The sequence below is a fragment of the Rhinolophus sinicus genome, chromosome 3 (genome assembly GCF_057876585.1).
Source record: "Rhinolophus sinicus isolate RSI-liver-muscle chromosome 3, RSI-T2T, whole genome shotgun sequence".
Lineage (NCBI taxonomy): Eukaryota > Metazoa > Chordata > Mammalia > Chiroptera > Rhinolophidae > Rhinolophus > Rhinolophus sinicus.
In genome coordinates this window covers 76406096-76426103 of record NC_142503.1, presented here as the reverse complement: position 1 = coordinate 76426103, position 20008 = coordinate 76406096, and the positions used below count along the sequence as shown (strand labels likewise).

The 20008-nt window shown below is 38.6% G+C and overlaps 1 protein-coding gene across 1 annotated transcript in view; it reads left to right on the top strand.

Moving 5' to 3' along the window:
- Nucleotides 1–19203, top strand: part of REEP5 (receptor accessory protein 5) — a 36198-nt gene extending 16995 nt beyond the window's left edge. The window contains exons 3-5 of the mRNA XM_019727792.3: nt 1892–2030; nt 12387–12555; nt 16781–19203. Of these exons, the coding sequence (XP_019583351.2) occupies nt 1892–2030; nt 12387–12555; nt 16781–16830 (358 nt within the window). The 3' untranslated portion in view covers nt 16831–19203. The remainder of the gene's footprint in view (nt 1–1891; nt 2031–12386; nt 12556–16780) is intronic.
- Nucleotides 19204–20008: the final 805 nt, after the last annotated feature.

The window sequence follows — 20008 nt, the reverse complement described above, 5'->3', positions numbered from 1 at the left end:
ATAATATAATATAATATAATATAATATAATATAATATAATATAATATAATACAATATAATATAATATAACATAATATACCAGGTATAATATAATAAGACCCGATCTTATATTAATTTTTGCTCCAAAAGACGCATTAGAGCTGATTGTCCGGCTAGGTCTTATTTTTGGGGAAACATGGTATACGTACCCCTGTGTTCATTGCAGCATTACTACTAGTAATAGCCAAGGTATAGAAGCAGTAGATGAATGGATAAAGAAGATGTGATATATACCGAGGGTGCCAATAAAACGTATATACATTTTAAGAAAGGAAAACTGTAATACTCAATATATACTGATAACAAACGATAAATACAAGTCACGTTTGACTTCAGCAATTACAAGAGGTGCTCAAAGTGGTTACCATCAGTGTCCAGACACTTCTGATTACAGTGAACTACTGCTTGAGTAACGTTGACCAAAGTGTCCACTTGTATATACATTTTTTTGGCACACACACACACACACACACACACACACACACACACACTGGAATATTATTCAGCAATAAAAAAGAATGCAATCTTGCCACTTGTGAAAATATGGATAGTCCTAGAGGGCATTATTCTAAGTGAAATAGTCAGACAGAGAAAGATAAATACTGTATTATCTCACTTATATGTGGAATCTAAAAAAACCAAATGAATGAATAAACAAAACAGAAACCCACAGACATAGAGAACAAGCCAGAAGGGAGGGAATGGAAATTTTTTGTTTTAAATGAACTTTACATAAGTAACAATTTATTTTTTAACTTCTTATTTATCTAAGTGTGTTTTTCCAGGACCCACCAGCTCGAAGTCAACTAGTTGTTTCAATGTAATTGTGAAGGGCGCAGCCCACAGTGGCCCATGTGGGGATTGAATCAGTGACCTTGTTGTTAAGAGCAGCACTCTCGAACCAACTGAGTTAACCGGCCATCTGGAAATTTTTAAAAAAATATTATTTTAAATTTATTTCTATTTGCAGAATGAATTTTAAGCAGTAGTTGGTACTGAGAAAATCATATAATTAACTGATGAGGCAAGGAAAAAATACAGCCTGAGAATTGCATCATTGTAGAACCAAATGGACACCATAATTGTTTTCCTCTGTTACGGATTTGAGCAGTGCCGAGTGTTTGAGAAGTTCCTTTATGGAAATCCCTACTCACCCATGATATACCTCAGTTATTAAAAGTGCGTAAGAACTGAGTTACCATGAAAGGATTCTTTTTTTTTTTTTTTTAGAAAGGAAGAAAAAATATTGTCTTTATTCATAGGTAGGTGACGTGATCATGCACATAAAAAATCCTTTGGAATCTACAAAAATCTACCAGAACCAATAGTGAGTTTAGCACTGTCACAGTATACATGGTACACATAAAAAAAAAATTGTATTTTTTAAAACTTTTATTTAAATTTATTGGGGTGACAATTGTTAGTGAAATTACATAGATTTCAGGTGTACAATTCTGTATTACATCATCTATAAATCCCATTGTGTGTTCACCACCCAGAGTCAGTTCTCCTTCCATCACCATATATTTGATGAAAGAATTCTTGATATTTCCCTGGTGGCAGGAACCCCTTGGGAGTGGGGATTACTCAGGTTCCCAGCCATTGGTGTCCCCTGGTACTGGTTTCTCTGGTGACCAGAAGACTGGGGACAAGTGGTTACGATGACTTGTCCTGATATGTCCACATGCTTCCTGTCTTTATGTTGTACTCTTGTGTCTAGTGACAATGGTGAATACATTCTCCTGAGTTTCTCAGTTGGTGTTGGAGGGCAGGCTGTGAAAGAATAATGTTTAAAAAAATGTTTCATTGAGATCTTACTATATGATATACTTGCTTTTGTATTGCCTTTCAGAATTAAAGCCATAGAGAGTCCCAACAAAGAAGATGACACCCAGTGGCTGACCTACTGGGTAGTGTATGGTGTGTTCAGCATTGCCGAATTCTTCTCTGACCTCTTCCTGTCATGGATCCCCTTCTACTACATGCTGAAGGTACGCTGGCTCTTCCTGAACTGCTCTGTGTCCTTCCATCTATGTATTTGATTTGCTCCCTACTAACCCTAAAATAAACTCCATCTCAGGCCCTATAAACAAGGAATAGGACTAAATGCTTGAATGCTGGACAGCCATGGCTCTGCCTCAGATCACAGACACAGGAAGACAGGCTTCAACATGTCTGACATTTTTTATATACTATCTTGGAAACAGCCAAAGCAATTGTGTGTTCAAGGTGTGTTTGACAATGATGAAAGATGGAAATACTATGACCTAGCACAAACATTGCTGTTTGCCAAGCTCCTATCTTCATGAGGTGTTATCTGCATTTTATGCGGAAGCATTGCAAATTTTGGCAGGCCATCGATTATTCACAGTGGTGAGTGGGCTCATTATTTCTGGAAGAAAAAAAAGTACCTATTTCTTGTATGGGTTTGGAGAATAGAATGAAAAAGTTCACATCTTTTAATAGATAGAATGGTTCTTTTTCCCTAAATGGGACAAGCTGTCTTCAGTTGATTCCTCAAGTGTCTTCTGGGGAAGAGGCTCTGCTTCTCGTTAGTTTGCAAATAGTCTGGTTCCCAGGGCCAGACTTCCCAAACTGGAGAGGGTGGTGTGTCCAGCCCTTATGAATTCTGTGTTCTCTTTCCCTTCATGCTCTGAAGTTTTCATTTGAATAAAAAGTTATACATCACATAGCTTAAAGACTCAACTCGTTCTGTAAGGTTTTTGAAGAAGAGCCGCTCTGTATCCTTATGCCCCCTGTATTTCCTTCCTTAAAAGCAACCACTGTCCCTTCGTGGATGGCAGATTGTTTTGCCATTTAACTCTATGTCTCTAAATAATATTCCTGTTTAGCCACCTTTTCATTTTTCTATTTAAGAGCTTTAGCTCTTATTCCCACTGGAAGATAAGGATTTGGCTCTCTTGCCTACCTTGTACCTGCCACACACATGCAACCTTCCCGTCCTCATCTTCCTCAGGTGTCTGTATCAAAATTTTGGTTACATAAGCATTCACCACTTATATTATTATGACTTTGTAACTCTATTTTGTTGGGCCATCTGGTGTACATATAATGTACATGTACTATTCTTGCACCATTTTTTTATTTCCCCTGGAACAACTCATTGTTTTCTTATTTATATAGTCAGACCTATTTCTCATGTCCTTATTATTTCAATGTGTCCTACTTTTTCTACATGTCTACTTAAAATGTTTTATCTAAAAAATGTTCGATTTAGGAAATTAGATACAGGAAGCTCTCCCATTCTTTGGTCTCCCTCACCGCAACCACCACCACATTGATATTATCTCAGTACGTATTTATTTCTGAGAAGGTGTGGATATATTTTTTCTTTTTCTTTGGTCTCAGCTATTTTAAAAATCTATTTGTATTTTCCGTATTCTTCCTGGGAGATTTTCTCAATCTCATCGTCCAATTTTCAAGCTTGTTCCATTCTGCTGTTTATGCCGTACATCGTGTTCCTTATCTGTACTAATAGTATCGCTTGGCTCTTTCCTATGTTTTCTTGTTTTTATTTCATATTGCTATATATTTTTTAGTATAGTTAGCCATCCAATTCAAAATTCTTGGTCATTCAGTTCTAATATTTCTTCTGCTATTAGAATCTGTCGTTGATTGTGTTGTCTTTCTTTTGAAATGGTTGTACTTTTCAAATACCTGGTTATTTTGGCCCGTAAACTCATTTTCCTCCAGCACTGGAAGGGGGGAAGGCCACAGCCCAATCCATGTCGGGTCTCGTAAGCTCAGCGTAGGGCTGGATGAGTCCTAGGGCAGTGAGCTCCAGGCCGCAGAGAAACCACAGTTAATCCCTGTTCCCTCACAAAACAGCTCTTCAGGTCTGGGTGTCACGCTTTGCTCCCCCAAACAGCATTAGAAAGAGATGCCGCTAAACCGTAATTCACAGCTGTAGGGGTTAGAGCAGGAGGTGCTGGGAAGGACCAGCCCTGGCAACTTTGTCCCCATCTGTTTTCTTCCGTGCCGCACAGGGATGGGATTTCTGTGCCAAAACCTCTGTCTTAGAAGAAAGGATAAGGGAATGTTTTTCTAACTTGGAGGGATGGAGCCAAGACAAAAATGAAAGTTACAAAGAAAAAGATTTGATAAATTTGATTCAATAAAATTTTTAAAAATTAAATTTCTAGAAGACAATGGGCAGCATAAACAACGTTAAAATAATGACAGACTAGGAAGATATATTTACAACATTTACAATAAATAAGGAATTAACATCCAGAATATATAAAAATGTTTACAGGTAAAAGAAAAATGGACATGGATTATAAATAGACATTTCACAGAAGAGAAAAAATATGAGTAGCCAGTTAACATCTCACAAGTGATCTGCGAAGTGTGAGTTAAAATTGTGAAATACCTCATCAGATTGCTCATCAAAGTGACAGAAATTTAAAAGATTAATAATCTCTGATATTGGTGAATGTGTTGGAAAATGGATGTGTGGTAGCTAGTGTCATGGTATAAATTGGGATGGCCTTTTTAAGGGACCTTTTGACAGTTTCTTGTCAAATTGAAAATTATCTTTCTAGCAATTCTTCAGTATCTATCCTAAGGAAATAATTCACTGTGCATAAGAGAGCTATATAAGGATATTTATTGCAGCATTTTTGGTTATAACTAAAAATTATAGAAAATTGAAGAGGCCATCAATAGGTAAATGGTTAAACGAATTAATAGTACATCCATAGTTAAATGGAATGGAAGGATCTATATAGGTACAGACACAGAAATTTTTGCATAATTCACTAATTATAAAAAATTATAGAACATTATATACGGTATGACACCATATACAGTAAAAATAAAAACAAGAAGCTAAATAGTTTTTAAAAATTTAAATGAAAACATTCTCATTATAGTATATATATTTAATTATGAATGGCGTTGCCACAGAATGCCGTGTAAGACAGCTGAAGAATTTTCCTTTTGAAACAAATGGAAAAAATTGGTCTGTGGGAAGATTTAAGATTTCAGAGCTTGCTGGGTATTTTTTTGATTTTTGTTATTTAAAGACATTTAGCATGTGTAAAAATATTTTTATCATCTATAATTTGGATGTTGTATGTTTTAAACTCCAAATAATTTTGAAGCCCTTAATAAGATCCATCTAATGGTAGTGATGTCACAGTATGCTCTCTGATGGAAGGGAATTTGGCCTTTGCCTTGGGCCCGCCTGCTTGTTGCGGTGAACAGTATCCTGTCAGCAGAACCACTCGCACTGGTACCTGACCTCAAACTTCTGAAACATGAGCAAGGCTGACTTCCAGCCTACTCCTCATCACCTCCGCTAATGGAGGCCATACGAGGTAGAGAGAGCATCCGGAATAAGAGACAATCACTAAATCATTTATAGTTTGTTTTGAAATACATTACAGTAAGTGCTTTGCAGCAAAATTTCTTCTCAAATAGTAAAATAAATGTGCATCCATTAGTCGTCTTTAGCTGCCTGGCATCATGGTGTGGATGAGAATGAGAGTGGATTTACTGCTTATGTTTCCAAATAGATGATATACTTGAGATGGTTAAAAATGATTATGCTGTCAATCCAAATGGTTTCTTCCTACATTAGTGGCATACTGAGCGGCTTCAGTGAACAGACTGAGAAAAAGTCTCTGAATTACAGAATCTGTAGGAGTTGTTTTAGGGGAAATATCCCATTGTAAGGACTAGCATAGATCTGACCTATACGATTGCTACACTCACAGGGTGATTATATGGGAGGGTGAAAAAAAAAAAAGACGTGCAAGTAAGGACATGTTTTAATATTTTATCCTTTGCAGAATTACTACTGTTGGTAGTTTGGTTTGGTTTGGTCTTTCATTTTTCTAAAGCAGCCTGTAAGATTGGAGATAAATAAGAGACCTAGTGTTTAGGCATCAAAGGTTAGCTGAGAAGGTCATATACAACATACTGAGCTAGAAACACTGGATCATGAGTTGAGCAGAAGAGTTTAAAAATAAATGTATAATCCTTTTTTCTCTGATTTTATGAAAATAGCATATGCTCATTCCTTTATTCACCAGAAATTTATTTAGAACCTCTGTGCCAGAATCTGTTCTAGGTCTGGGGGATACTTTGGTGAATAAAACCAAGTCCCTGCTGTCATATTGTTCACATTCATGTGAGGGGGGAGGGGCATGTTTTAGATAAGGACGTAAAAAACATTTGTAATCCTACCACCGTTAACACCTTAGGGTGCTCTTCCTATTTATTTTAATGTCCAAATATATTGGTCTATGTACACAAATACACACAGAACCGGTATATATTATTGTCTTAACCATATACATATGGTTGAGATTATATACTGTATACAATTCTGTATTTCATGTTTTTCATTTCACACAACACTGACTATTTTCTCATGGTATTCGTTATTCTTTGACATAGCTGTCTGTCTATTATAGATAATAATTTGCCCGTTCCCCAACTGATAGACATTTAGGAGATTGTTTTGATGTTATAGCTAATGTTGCAATGAATGTCTTTACCGTCACTTAAATCGTTTTCTAGATTTATTTTTAAAACAAGGTCAAATAAACTCTGGCAAGTTCAAGTCGTGATCCAGACTGTCACCTGTACTATTTCACCCATTGACAGAGAGCACAGCATTTCTCTTCGTAACTTTGTAGGAGGCATAAAAGATAGAGAAATCTCCCCTTTCACATGTTCTGTTTTAAACTTGTGCATTCTGAGCAGTCTGTTTTTACTTTAGCCCATGACTATTCTTGTGACTACATTGGAAAGGCCTCCTAAGTCTTATGTTTCTGATCAAGTGATTGCAGCCTATCAGGAAGTCAGTGCTGAAACATATTTTTTCTGACATTATCTTTCAGTTCTGACCAAGTTAGCCCCAAACTCTATGGTAAGCATACCCTTACCTTGGAAATACCTCTCCTAGGGGAAAATTGAATGGTGACAGCATTAGAATCACAGACAGAATTATCTGTTCTATTGTAATTTGTAATTTAAGGACTTAGTGTGTCAGTGTAGTAGTGCCAAGCGTTCAGTTAAAATAGCACAGGCTCTTTGTCTGAACTGCAGGTGAGAGTGGGCTTTTGTTTGCTCTCGGGAGTATCGTCAGCTGGCACTTGGAGGGCAGCTTGATTAAAAGAATGGCCAGGTCTGTGTAGCTCAGGGTATTCCTGGGCTAGAATAGTTACAGAGATTTTAAAAAAGAGAGTTGTAAAAGCTGGCAGCTGACTATCACTTTGAGAGTTCAACAGTAATTAACTTTATTTTTAATACAAGAAACTTATTTCATTTGAGAACTGGAAAATGCTAAGATGTAGGAAGAGAGCAGTAATTATTTTACTGTCTCCAGACAATAGCCCGAGGGTACCAGAAAGAACTGAATTAACAGTCTGGAGTGGAGCCTACAGAGTAATCACATTGGAGAGGTGCAAAAATATGGACACATGGCTCTGGTCCTATAGGGTAGTCTTGCCTTAATTTGTCCAGAAAAGATGAATGGAACAGCTTGTCTGCATTGCCGAAGGGTGATACCTACAATAGGTAGATAATATTACCGAGATTTTCAACCACAGTAAGAACTGTAGTTCTTGGTGATATTACTAATATCTTGTATACTTTCTTCAAGTACATTGATTTGTGACTTTGCTAAAATCCCACAAGAGAGAAAATTGACTTTAAAAAAGGCTGATTTACCTAGTCATAAAACAGATACCAACTCTCGTGATTCTTAAACCAGTGAGTTATTTCCACTTCCCCTTGATGCCTATGGTTGTAATATGGGCATCTGTCTCTACATCAATAATCTATTCCTGAAAATAAGATAGTCTACATACGAATACCAGCCAAGAGACTATTTACTACAATTTTACATGGTAAAAATTCAAATGCATTATATATCAATTTAAAACGCCATACTGATTACCTAAATACAGCAAACAACAACAACCCAAAACAAAAACAAACAAGCAAACAAATAAACACAGCAAAATACCCCTATATAAGTAACAAATATCATAGTAGGATGTTAGATGCTAAAAACAACACTTCCTGCTCACCAAATACAGATGTTCCTTGACTTACGATGGGCTTACGTCCCAATAAACCTACTTGAAAATATCCTTAAGTCACAAATGCATTTAATACACCTAACCTACCGAACATCATAGCTTAGCCTCTCAGGTTTCTACTGAAAGACATTGCTTTCACAACATCGTAAAATTGAAAAATCCTAAGCTGAATCATCGCAAATCAGAGACCATCTGTAGTGAGTACAGTTAGTAAGAAACTATTGCTCTGTAGGAAGTGGTATGTGGTACACATACACTTTGGACACTCTGCATATGCTTCACAAGGTCCACATGGGATTCTGATGTTTGTCGAGAAAATAACTTTTCCTTTTCCTATACATTTTGTTTAAATTGTTGTATTGAGTCTTGGGTATGTATGTATTATCCATATAAACAACCAATGGGGAACATTGTATGAATGTTTGCATACTAAAAACCGAAAGGTCTTCCACAAGGAAATGTTAACGAGAAAGATGGTCTGCAGGGTTTGCCTGTAATTTACCTGGTTTAAAGCAGAGGAAATGAAAGCTAAAGCCCGTGAAAATGTAGTCACTTAACCCCCATTTGGGGGTTAAGGCAGATGTGTGATTCGGAAAACCAAAGTTCACTCTGGCAACATCTTCTAATTCACTAAGATAGCTGGCCAAGCCCAGGGGATTCTAGAGTAGAGTTGCCACGAAAACTATCATAAATGTGGAACTATGCACACCTACTGAGGGATGTTTCAAGGAATTGGATTTGAGTGCTTGGATCTGTAACAGAAGGTCTCACTGTGCCATTATTGTGTGTCTGTGAGGGTTCGTTGGAGTTTTGGGGTACTTGCATATGCATGTGTAGTGAGATTAGGAGAGGGCTAGTCTGAATCTTTGCTCTTCCCCCTCCCAGTGCCATGGTTTCCTCTCCTTCGCTTTCCTAACTCTGCACTTTGTTTTTCTGGTGCTGTGCTCAGTAAATGAGTTTTGGAGTCTGTCACACATCAGGGTTAGGACAGGGGAAGGGAGCGCTGGCTTAAAATCGTAATTTGAAGATTATGGCAGTGAATTGTGTTTTAATTGAGTACTCTGACATAGAAAGCAGGTTGTGCAGTCCCTCTAGTCCAGAAATTCTCAACCTTTGGGGAATATATGGAGGAAGTTTTGTTTGTAACTGTTATAGTCACTGATTCTACTCATAAAGTATTTTGTGGTGTTTTCTAGTATAGTTTGGCTTGAACATTTACATATTAAAATACATACTGTTTTATTATATGTTACGTTCACTGTATTTTTCCTTTATATTGCAGTTAGAGTACAGTGGTCCCCTTATCCGCGGTTTTGCTTTCCACAGTTTCAGTTTCCAGCAGTCAACCATGGTCTAAAAATATTAAATGGAAAATCCCAGAAATAAACAATTCATAACTCTTAAATTACACGCTGTTCTGAGTAGTGTGATGCTCTCGCACCATTCTGCTCTGTCCCATCGTAGATGTGAATCATCCATTCGTCCAGCCAATCCACGCTGTACATGCTGCCCACCTGTCCAGTCACTTAGTAGGCCTCTCAGTGATCACTGTCATGGTATCGTGGTGCTTGTGTTCAAGTGACCCTTATTTTGCTAAATAATGGCCCCAAAGCCATTCACATAACTTATTAAAGTATGTTGTAATTGTTCTATTTTATTATTAGCTATTGTTGTGAATCTCTTACTGTACCCAATTTATAAATTAAACTTTATCATAGTTATGTATGTATAGGAAAAAACAGTATCTATAATTTCAGGTATCCACTGGGGTCTTGGAATGTATCCCTCTCGGAGGGAGGACTAATGTACTATCTTGATTTTTTTTTTTTGGTAATTATGTAAGTTTACCATTACTTTGAATTTCATTTTAGGTAGTAAAAAGAGAGTTATGAAATAATTGTTTAAAAAGGGCATGTGTTGGTTCTGGGATTTGATTTTACCCCACTTACAGCTAACAAATTAGCCTGTTACCGTTTCATGAATGTTGGCAGAAGACAGTATTCTTAGGACAGAGACAAAGCCCCTACTAGGCCAAGTGCTCTAAACGTTTCTTATTTTCTTATAAAATCTGTATGAGGTAATTTTTTTTTAAAATTTCAATTAATAACTATTTTATAGAGTTAAAAACAGACTGAAACAATTAATATGCACAAGGTTTGCTCAGCTAAGTGCAGAGCCATGACTGGAACCCAGTTTCTCTGAGCCCTTTCTCTTATCTGCTATATAATTATAAATGTAGTTTATATTATAAATGTAGTTTATAATTCTCTTAGAATCCCTGATTGTTGTGTAGAGAGATCTGTATATATCTTGAGATTGAGATTTTAAATTTTGTGTTCTTTTTTTGTATTCTTATTAATTTCTAGTTTGACAGATCAATTTCCGATGGAAGTGTTAAAATCTACGATTGTGGATTTTTGTCCATTTATGTATATAATTCTGACTTTAATTTACATATTCCAGAGCTATATTTGGAAGCCATATATATATATATATATAAAATTATGAGCAGAAAAATGATTTAATTATAGATATATACAAAGCTATATATTATATATAATATATATACTATATACTATATATAATATATAATATATGTATTATATATAATATATATACACATAGATATATATAGCTTTGAGAGATATATATTATGTATATAATTATATGTATATAATATGTATATCTCAAAGCTATATATATCTGTGTGTGTGTGTATATATATATATATATATATATATATATATATATGTATCAAAGATATGTAGATTCAGGTGAATGAATCTTCTTGGTAAATTATTTTCCTTCTTTATCACTCTGCTTATTTTGCCTTAAGTAATGTTTATGTACTATTAATATTACTATATGACTTTTTTGGGGAGTTGGTATTTGTCTAATACAAATAAGGGAACGAAAATCCCTTTAAGTGTTCTTAATTGGCTTTGTCTTTGGTGTGTTTCTTGTAAGAAGCATATAGCTTTAATTTGATTTTCTTAATTCTGCCTGATGCCCTGTCTTTTGAAAGCTGTCCCCCTGCTCTTGTGTCTGGAACAAATTCTAATTCATGAGTGTCCCTTTTCCAGAGTTTTATAGTTCAGATAATCTAGGGAGAGTAATCTGTCGAGAACCTGCATTATATTTTTTATTTTACATGTAATAGAACTTCAATATGTACTATGAATTTCTTATAGCATCAACATGGTACTGATGGAGTGGGCTTTGGGGCACAAATATGTGCATTTTTGGTTCAAAGGACTATCTTAGAAAAATGATGTAGCTTCTTGGTTATTTAAATACATTCTTTGGTTTGGAGTAATAAGGACTAAGGCTATAGAGTTAAATTTGTGGCATAAGAAGTTGAGGGGTTGTTACTTTAAGGAGAAGTTGTAAAAATACAGATTTGGAATCTCAAGAAAGGACTTCTGTTTTATATAGAGTCACGTAGGCTGGGTGTTAGAATCTTAAACCAAAAGAACCGAGTATGTTATTGATTAAACTTTCTATCACTCTGAATATTCCCGTTTTTGGCTCATTATCTTATAGAAGAATAAAGTGCTTGGACAATTTGAAGTGCTGACTTGTTATGTATCATTGAATAAACAGTAAAATTATTTGGGGTGTAAGTATAATGTGACAGTTCTTTTTTTTAAGTTTTTAGGGTAGAATTCTTGTCAATTTTTAAAATCTCAATAGCAAAGTAGAGCCATAAGGCAAGAGTTAGCAATAATATCTACATTCAAGGAGACAGAAGAGGAACCCCTGACTGTACAAATTCCTTAAAGGCTAAGATCTACTAAAAACCGAGATTTCTCTTTGGGAAGATTTTAAGAATGGCTGAGGTATTTTTTCTATAATAAATGGATTAATAAATGTGACAAACCTACCAAGGTAAGCCTACTAAGAAGCTTCATAGATATTAGGTTTATGTATACAGGGCTTTCAACATGCAGATAAGTACTGTGTTTTTAAAATTGATTTTTAAGAGTTAAAGCTAATATAAATCTCTTACAGCTATAAACTAAACCACGGTCCACGGTAGGAAGGACGTTCAGGTGCTGGACGTGGTATGTTCTACCTGGCTTTTCAGTCTCAGCTTTTCCTTACTAGCTCATTATTTGTCACATTTTTTCCACCTAAGAGAAGCCCACCTGTAGTGTGTAGCAAACCCTGGAAATGCTGTTGGGCAAGATGGCCGGGGCAGTGCCATCCCGAGTAGCGGTGGGGTGTCCGCTGCCCCCCTGTGACCACTCTGGCTCTCCTTCCGCGCAGTGCGGCTTCCTGCTGTGGTGCATGGCCCCCAGCCCCTCCAACGGCGCCGAGCTGCTCTACAAGCGCGTCATCCAGCCCGTCTTCCTGAAGCACCAGTCGCAGGTGGACAGTGTGGTGAATGACCTGAAGGACAAAGCCAAAGAGACTGCAGATGCCATCGCTAAAGAAGGTAAGGCCATCGCTAAAGAAGGGACAGCGTGGTTCACGTGTGAGAGGAGATGGGAGACATGGTGCAAACAGTGAGCCGCCCGGCCTTCGTGTCGGTTAGCTTTCCTCACACATAGGATCATGCGGGCATTTCTTTACCAAGACTTTGCCTGATGCCCTTTACGTTTCTCAAGAGCCATCCTCCATGCCACATGTAATGCACCTTTCCGTCAGCATCTCAGGAAAAATGACCTCCTTCTAGACAGAAGGCACAGCACATGCAAAAGCCTAGAGGTGGGAGCAGTATGATTAGAAGAGAATGATCCAGAGGGAGAAGAGGAGGAGACAAGTCAGAGAGGTTGGGAATGGAGGCTGGAAGGAGACAGGTCCTGTCATGCCTTATAGGGGACTCTGAAGGCTTAGCTCACCTGTGTGTGACACGGGGGCTGTGTGACACGGGGCCTGTGTGACACGGGTGCTACTGGAGGACTTTCAGCAGAGGAGCGATATGATCCATGCTGTGTTTTAACAGGAGCACTTGACCACTGTATTAAGAATGGACTGAAGGGAGACAGGGAGGTGTCAGACCAGTTAAAAGGTCACTGAAATGGTCTGGCTGCAGAGGCTGATGGCGGCTTGGTCTGTAATGGCAGCAGAGGAGATAAGAAGTCATTGGATTCTTTGTAGATTTTGAAGGTAGAACCAACAGGATTTGCTTATGGATCCTATATCCTTGGAGTATGAGAGAGGAGTCAAAGATGAGGCCAAGCTTTTTATCCTGAACAGACTGAAGTATAAAACTGCCATTAAACTGGGAAAGACTGGGTATAACAGGTTAGGAGGGAAAAATAAGGAATTCAGTTCTGGGCATAACTTTGAGGTGTCTATTAGGAACCTATGTGGAGTAGCCTGCAGCCAGCTGGATATAGATATCAAGAGTTCCGGAGACAGATCTGGGCTGGGATGCTAATTTGGGGGTCACCAGCATATACACAGTGCAGTAAGCATGAGGCTGAATGAGATCACGAAGGGAGTGAATGTGATTAAAAGAAAAGGAGGTCCAAGGACTGAGCCCTGGGGCCCCCAATGTTTAGAGATTGGGGAGATGAGAAGCAACCAGCAAAACAGACTGATAAGGAGCGGCCAGTTGAGGCAGCAAGGAAACCACGAGACTATGTTATCATCGGGCCAAGTGAAGAAAGTGTTCTCAAGAGGGAGGGAGTGATCCATTGTGTCACTTGCTGCAGATCAGGCAAGTAAGGCTGCAAACCACCATTGGATTTAGCAATGAGGAAGGCACTGGTGATCTTGACAAAACAGATTTTGTGGAGTGGGGAGGGTAAAATCCTGATTGGAATAGATTTGAGAGAAATGGGAGGAAAGGCAGGAGAGAATATAGAAACTGTTTTGAGAAATTTCCTGCAAATGAGCAGAAGAATGGTGCTATTACTGGAAGAAGGAACTAGGGTCCTGAAGATTTTGTTCTTTTTTCCTTCAGGTGGGAATAACAAAGTGTGTTTGAAAATGAATGGGAATGATCCAGGAAAGAGCTAGAAAAGGATACAAGTGAAAGGGTGAAATGCTGGAGCTCTGTCTTTGCCTAGACCAGAGGAGACAGGATGTAGTGCACAAATAGAGGGATTGGTCATAGGAGCAGGAACAGTTAGTAATAACGGAGGGACATCAGGGCTTATGGGTATAGATGCTGGTAGGTAAGGATACGTGACAGTAGGAGCTTACAGAAGTACTTTTCTGATTGCTTCAAATTTCTCAGGAAAGTAGGAAGAAAAGGTCAGGTGAGAGGATAGGAAAGGAAGTGACAGAAAGAGGAGAAGGTATCACATAGTCGTCTAGGACTGGGGTCAGCAAACTTCTCCTGCCAAGGGCCAGCTACTTTAGTGTCTGCAGCCCGTAGGTGTCTGTTGCAGCTCCTCGGCTCTCCCATTGCCGTGCGAAAGCAGGAATACACAGCCCCTGCGTGTGGCTGTCATCTGCTGGCCCCTGTAAGATGGTGGGCGAGTGAATGGACGGGGACCGTGTCATGTGATTGCCAGGCGGTCGTAAAGGCTCACTTGAGATTTGTGTCCATGAATTCAGAGTGAAACTGGTTCATCTGTTTGTGTTTGTCTCCAGCTGCCTTCAGCTACATGGGTGCAGGGGCAGAACAGGTGGAGAGTTGTATCCAGGTTAGTTTTGTTAAGAACTCTGAAGTGAGAGCGGGACTCAGGAGTGGTTAATGTTTGACGATGGAATGTAAGCTGGGTGAGGCGCAAAGTGAGGAACAGTGGGAAAGGTGGTGAGTTCGATGGGTGATCAAGCCAGGTGGCGGGGGTAACAGAAGGAGCGAGCTACCACGGAGGTGGTGATGGTGGAGGCTGGGGAGTGGGACACTGAGATGAGAGAGGGACGGCAGTGAGTGGTAGCGACAGGATCATGAGTGAGCGCCTGTGGTGGGAGTAAGTGGGATGGAATAGAAAGGTTACTTAGTGGACGAGCGGAACTAAGAGGTCAAGATGTTGGAAGGATCACGTACATCTATGTGGATGTGGAAATCACCAATAAATAAAGCAGGAGTGGTATTAGGGAGTGACGCTAACTTTGGAGCTAAAATCTTACATAAGGAAGCAGATGTCAGAGATGACTGGGAAAAGGAATGCCGTGGAAGGTATCCTCTGATGACATGACAATGAAGAACAAGGTAATTCTTATCAGACCTCCAGGCCCAGTGGCACAACCGCCACTACGTGAGACAGCAGTGTCCTCAGGAGACAGGCATATTTCTGTAGGTGCATGAAGGTAAAGGAAACACCCAGAGAAATGGATGAGCATAGAGGAGATTTTGCTCATGATGGGTCTTAAGTTCCAGAGGGTTTTCAGAAATTGGAGAAACGTAGGCAAAGGGCCTAGAATTAGGGAATTTTGGTGGTGTTGCTAGAGCTCTGTGGTAATTAGAAAGTGGTAGATAAGAGGTGCCCTGACCACTGGCGAGGGAAGATCCCCACCAAGCCAGTTCTCCGGCAGCAGAGATATCCCAGCAGTAACGTGTTCTGCCAATTTCTCCCTCACAGACCTCGCTCCTCTGAACTCCTGTTTCTGTACCGAGAGCTCCAGTCTACTTCAATATATTTTTCTACAATTTAATAATTTTCTTTTCTGTTCTTCTTTGCCCTTAGCCTAACCAGCAATCTCTGCTAATGTCATTTCTAATTCATCCACCTTTCTTAGCCTCTTGATTCTCTTAGATGTTAATATTCTAAAATCCATTTTAATTCAATTTTACCATGTGACACATTCCTAAACGGGTGTGAGAATGAAAATAAGGAGGAACTTACATGCTGACACATTTTAGGCTTTTCTCAAAGCTTCTGGATTCTCCAGGAAATAAATATTTACAAAGGGCTAGTTAAGAGAAAGGCTGCAATTTTTCCTGTGGTCAGCAATTTTAACAGAATGAAGGGAGAGCAGCTGTGAGGTGGCCGGTGAACAAGGCGGGTCTCCGAGGCTCTCACCACTGGACTCAGGCAAGCTCCATCAAAAACAGCTGCAGTTGTGGGATCTCACAGGAGGCCCTGGTACCTTCCAGAAAACCGCTTCCCACCCTCCGTCTCACACACCACACTCGTTCTTACAGCACATTCCAAGCCCCCTGGTAATTGGGAAGGCAGAGGCTTAGCATCCCACAGATGTAAGAATACTTCCTTGATGAATGTAGTGTCTTCCCACCAACTGAAAGCCTCGCAGCACACCCTTCCCATCCTGGCAGGAAATGGTGGCACAGTAAGAGAATATAAATATACCATCATTTCTGGGTTCAGGGAATGAAGCCTTTTTCTGACTTCTGTCACCACGGAATAGAAAGATGACCTGGTTGTCATCAGATGGAGACATGGGGAATTTGCACAAGTGAGCAGCCAGACACACACGAGCATTTTTTGATTGCACAGAGGGACACCATACACCCAAAGAAACTCTGCTGCTCATGATGCTTAAAGGACAGAGGGCTTAAGTGACATTGTCACCACCAGGGGACGGGCTACAAGACCTTGAAGAACTCTGCTCAAGTGCTCAGAGTTTGTGTCCTGAAGTAGTTTCTTGTCCATTTCCTGGAAACGTGTTTAGCCCTGATCACAAACCTCAGTGTGTTCTCTTCCGCACATGAGTCACCCCATTGTTATCTGGTAGCTCCAGTAAGCACAGAGCCTGTATAGCGAATCGTTTTGAAATATAATTTCCTTTCCTCCCAACAGCCAAGAAAGCTGCCGTGAATTTACTGGGTGAAGAAAAGAAGAGCACCTAAACCCCTGATGGATGAAACCTTCTTGCCCTCTCTGCACCTTCCTAGTAGAGCTCGATGTTGTATTAGGGACTGTGGTATAATCATTTTAATATTGTTGCCTTGGAAACATTTTTGATATATTAAAAAAAGGAATGTGTTGTAAGGTTTTGTTTTTGTTTCTGCCCACTTGTACTGCCTACATACATAGGGAGCATTTAAATGTAAATTTAATGGAGTGGGCAGTGTCCAAATTTTTGGAAAATATATTTTGCCTCTGGGTAGGAAAAGACATGTTAAAGTAAATACAAAGTAAAAGTATACATCCCAGAGGCTTTGTACTTCAGTAGGCTCTCTCTGCATGCATTTTCTCTGTACTTATAATTCAGGGTACTCTTTAAGGTTCTACTTCATGTGTTGTATGATTTTGTATTAAGTGTTTTTCATGTATTTGCGCATACATGTAGGTAGGGGAATGTTACTACCACGTGCTCACGGAGCGCACCTGCCAAACGCTGAAGGTTCCATTGTGCTGGTGTGATCTGCTAGACAATACTTCAGGAAATTCATACATACAAGTAATATTTCAAATGAACAGTGAAGTGATAAATGAATTCGCATGGAGGTTGGCCTGGTTGTTTTTCTAACATTGTGGCAGCTGAGTACTGGAAGTCACCTTGGTGATAAATGGGGACATGTACACACACACACAGCAGTAACCCACAGCTCCCAGGTCCCTGCAGAACTAGTGATCCTGTCTTGTGGCCTTTTAAATACCTGCTTACAAGCTTTAGCTGTCAGTTTTTGAGATGCTAAAATGGAAACCACCTCTGGTTTCACCTCCAATGCTAACATGTTGGTTTAGTCTTGTGTCTTTCCCAGTCTTTTTAAAACCCATTTAAGGATCCTCCAGAGATGTGCCCACCTCTGATTACATGTATGTTCTTGTTTATATCATTAGCTAGCAACTACATGCTAATGATGACACCAGGCTCTAAGAGCAATTGCGGGAGATGGAAAGGAAGTATGCTATAACCTATACTCTAGTTGGCAGTGGCTAAGTCAAAATAACTTCACCTTCTTCCTCGGGCCTTTAAGGTCAAACACAAGAGGCCTCCCTCTTTGCAAGTCAGAATCATTTGTAGTCCATATAAATGCCTTCACCTTTACGCTTTGTTTTGATAAATTACATAACTACATAGTTTAAGGCTTTGTTTTGATAAATTGCACATAACTACATAGTTTAAGTATAGAACAAAAAGTAAAAATCAATGTCTCCAGCTTGATCAGCCAAGTAACATATAGTGACCATGACAACTTGTCTGGACTAGAAAAATGGAGCTTTACACCAGCCATACTGCTGGGATCCTTCAAATTAGACTAAACTGAGTAAAACAAGAATATAACAAAACTACCAAGATTAAATATCCAGACTGCAAAATATTTCTTTAAGGTAAATAAAGATGATTAGTTTTCCTTTAATAACAGATTAAAATCATAATGATGTCTCATGATGTAAAAAATATTAGATATCAAAAATAAGGGACACCACCACCCACGTATTATAATGTGGATCAGGGCATTTTTTATTTCTTTTTTCTGAGAAAAATAGTGGTGATCATATGGCATCTTGTTAAACTTGCCTTAAAGGAAAAACAAAACAAAAACCTTTTAGAAAGCAAACAATTATTATTGAGAGTAAATCAAGACTTAGATTTTTTTTTTTTTAAATGTGCTTCTAGGAGTATTTAAATCCTTTCCCCCATAAATAAAGTATACTTTTCTTGATGGCAAAAGAATGAAAATTAGCAACTTTTAGCATACAGAACATATAGTTAGTATACAGAACATATTACCAGGCAAATGGGAGGCATAAAAGTTACTACTGCTCATAGCTACTTACCGGCTAATACCAGTTTGAAAACGACTATACACATAGTAAGAAAACACATTTTGAATGCAAATTATTTTTTCTGATAGCTTTCTATTACAGGGCATTCCGGAAGAAATTTGGTATTGTTTTTGGCAGTCAAAGCATACATATTAAAGACAGGAGAAGTTAGGAGTTGAACAATTCTGTCTCAATTTCGATTTCCCAAGTAATATATTGTATTCCATGGCTAGAATATTTGAAAACTAATTGAGCCTGCGTCTAGCTAGAAGCGAAGCATTTATTTGTACGTGAATGGTATTTGGGGGGTAAGTAAAGTTACAGAATCCCTACAGCCATTGTTCCTCAACTTTGAAAGGTTTCAGATCATCAGTTACTGCTACTCGGGAGTCTTCTGCCCACAGCCTGAAGAATGAGCATAGCCTTTGAGTAAGGTACCGCCTGTCCGGAAGATGTGATATATTACATGGAAATGGATGTAAATAAAGTTCCATTATCTCATTGAACTGTTTTATTTCATTTTATTTTATGGGGCTTTAAAAAAAAAACCTAGAATTTATGCAAAATCTGAATACAGGTTAACAAACTTTAAATACTGCTGTTTATCAATTCCTCACCTGACCCGTAATTTTCCCCTGGTGATTACTACCTGTTGGAGAAAAGACTCTCCCTACAGAAAACATACCAACCAAAAAAAGTTTCTATCAATAATTAGCACTAGATTTAAAGGAAATCTAAACCACTGCTTTCTACCCCTGTATTACATTACACACAGGTCTTATATGATAAAAGTTGGTGTACTATATATGCCGTGTCCCCGAAAATAAGACCTAGCTGGACAATCAGCTCTAATGTGTCTTTTGGAGCAAAAATTAATATAATATCCAGTCTTATTTTACTATTGTAGTGAAATAAAACTGGATCTTATATAAGACCAGGTCTTAGATTAATTTTTGCTCCAGAAGATTCATTAGAACTGATTGTCCAGCTAGGTCTTATTTTCGGGGAAACATGGTATTTTGATGTAGTAAACACTTCTTATATGTGCCTCCAAATTATCCTGTACTTTGTTTTGAGACGAAGAACGTAAGGATTTTATTTAAAGAGCCTGCTGCTGGAGGGTGTGTTAGCTCTGTCTCCTACATCTGCTTGTACATGTCTATAAACTATGTGTTTAGAATAACAGACACGACGCAGATCGTTAGCCATCAAATACTAGTCCTGTATAGTACAGCACGAAAGCAAATATAGTTGAGAATGACCTTAATTAAAAGTTTTTCTGGCTACTTGCCACAATATCACATCTCTTTA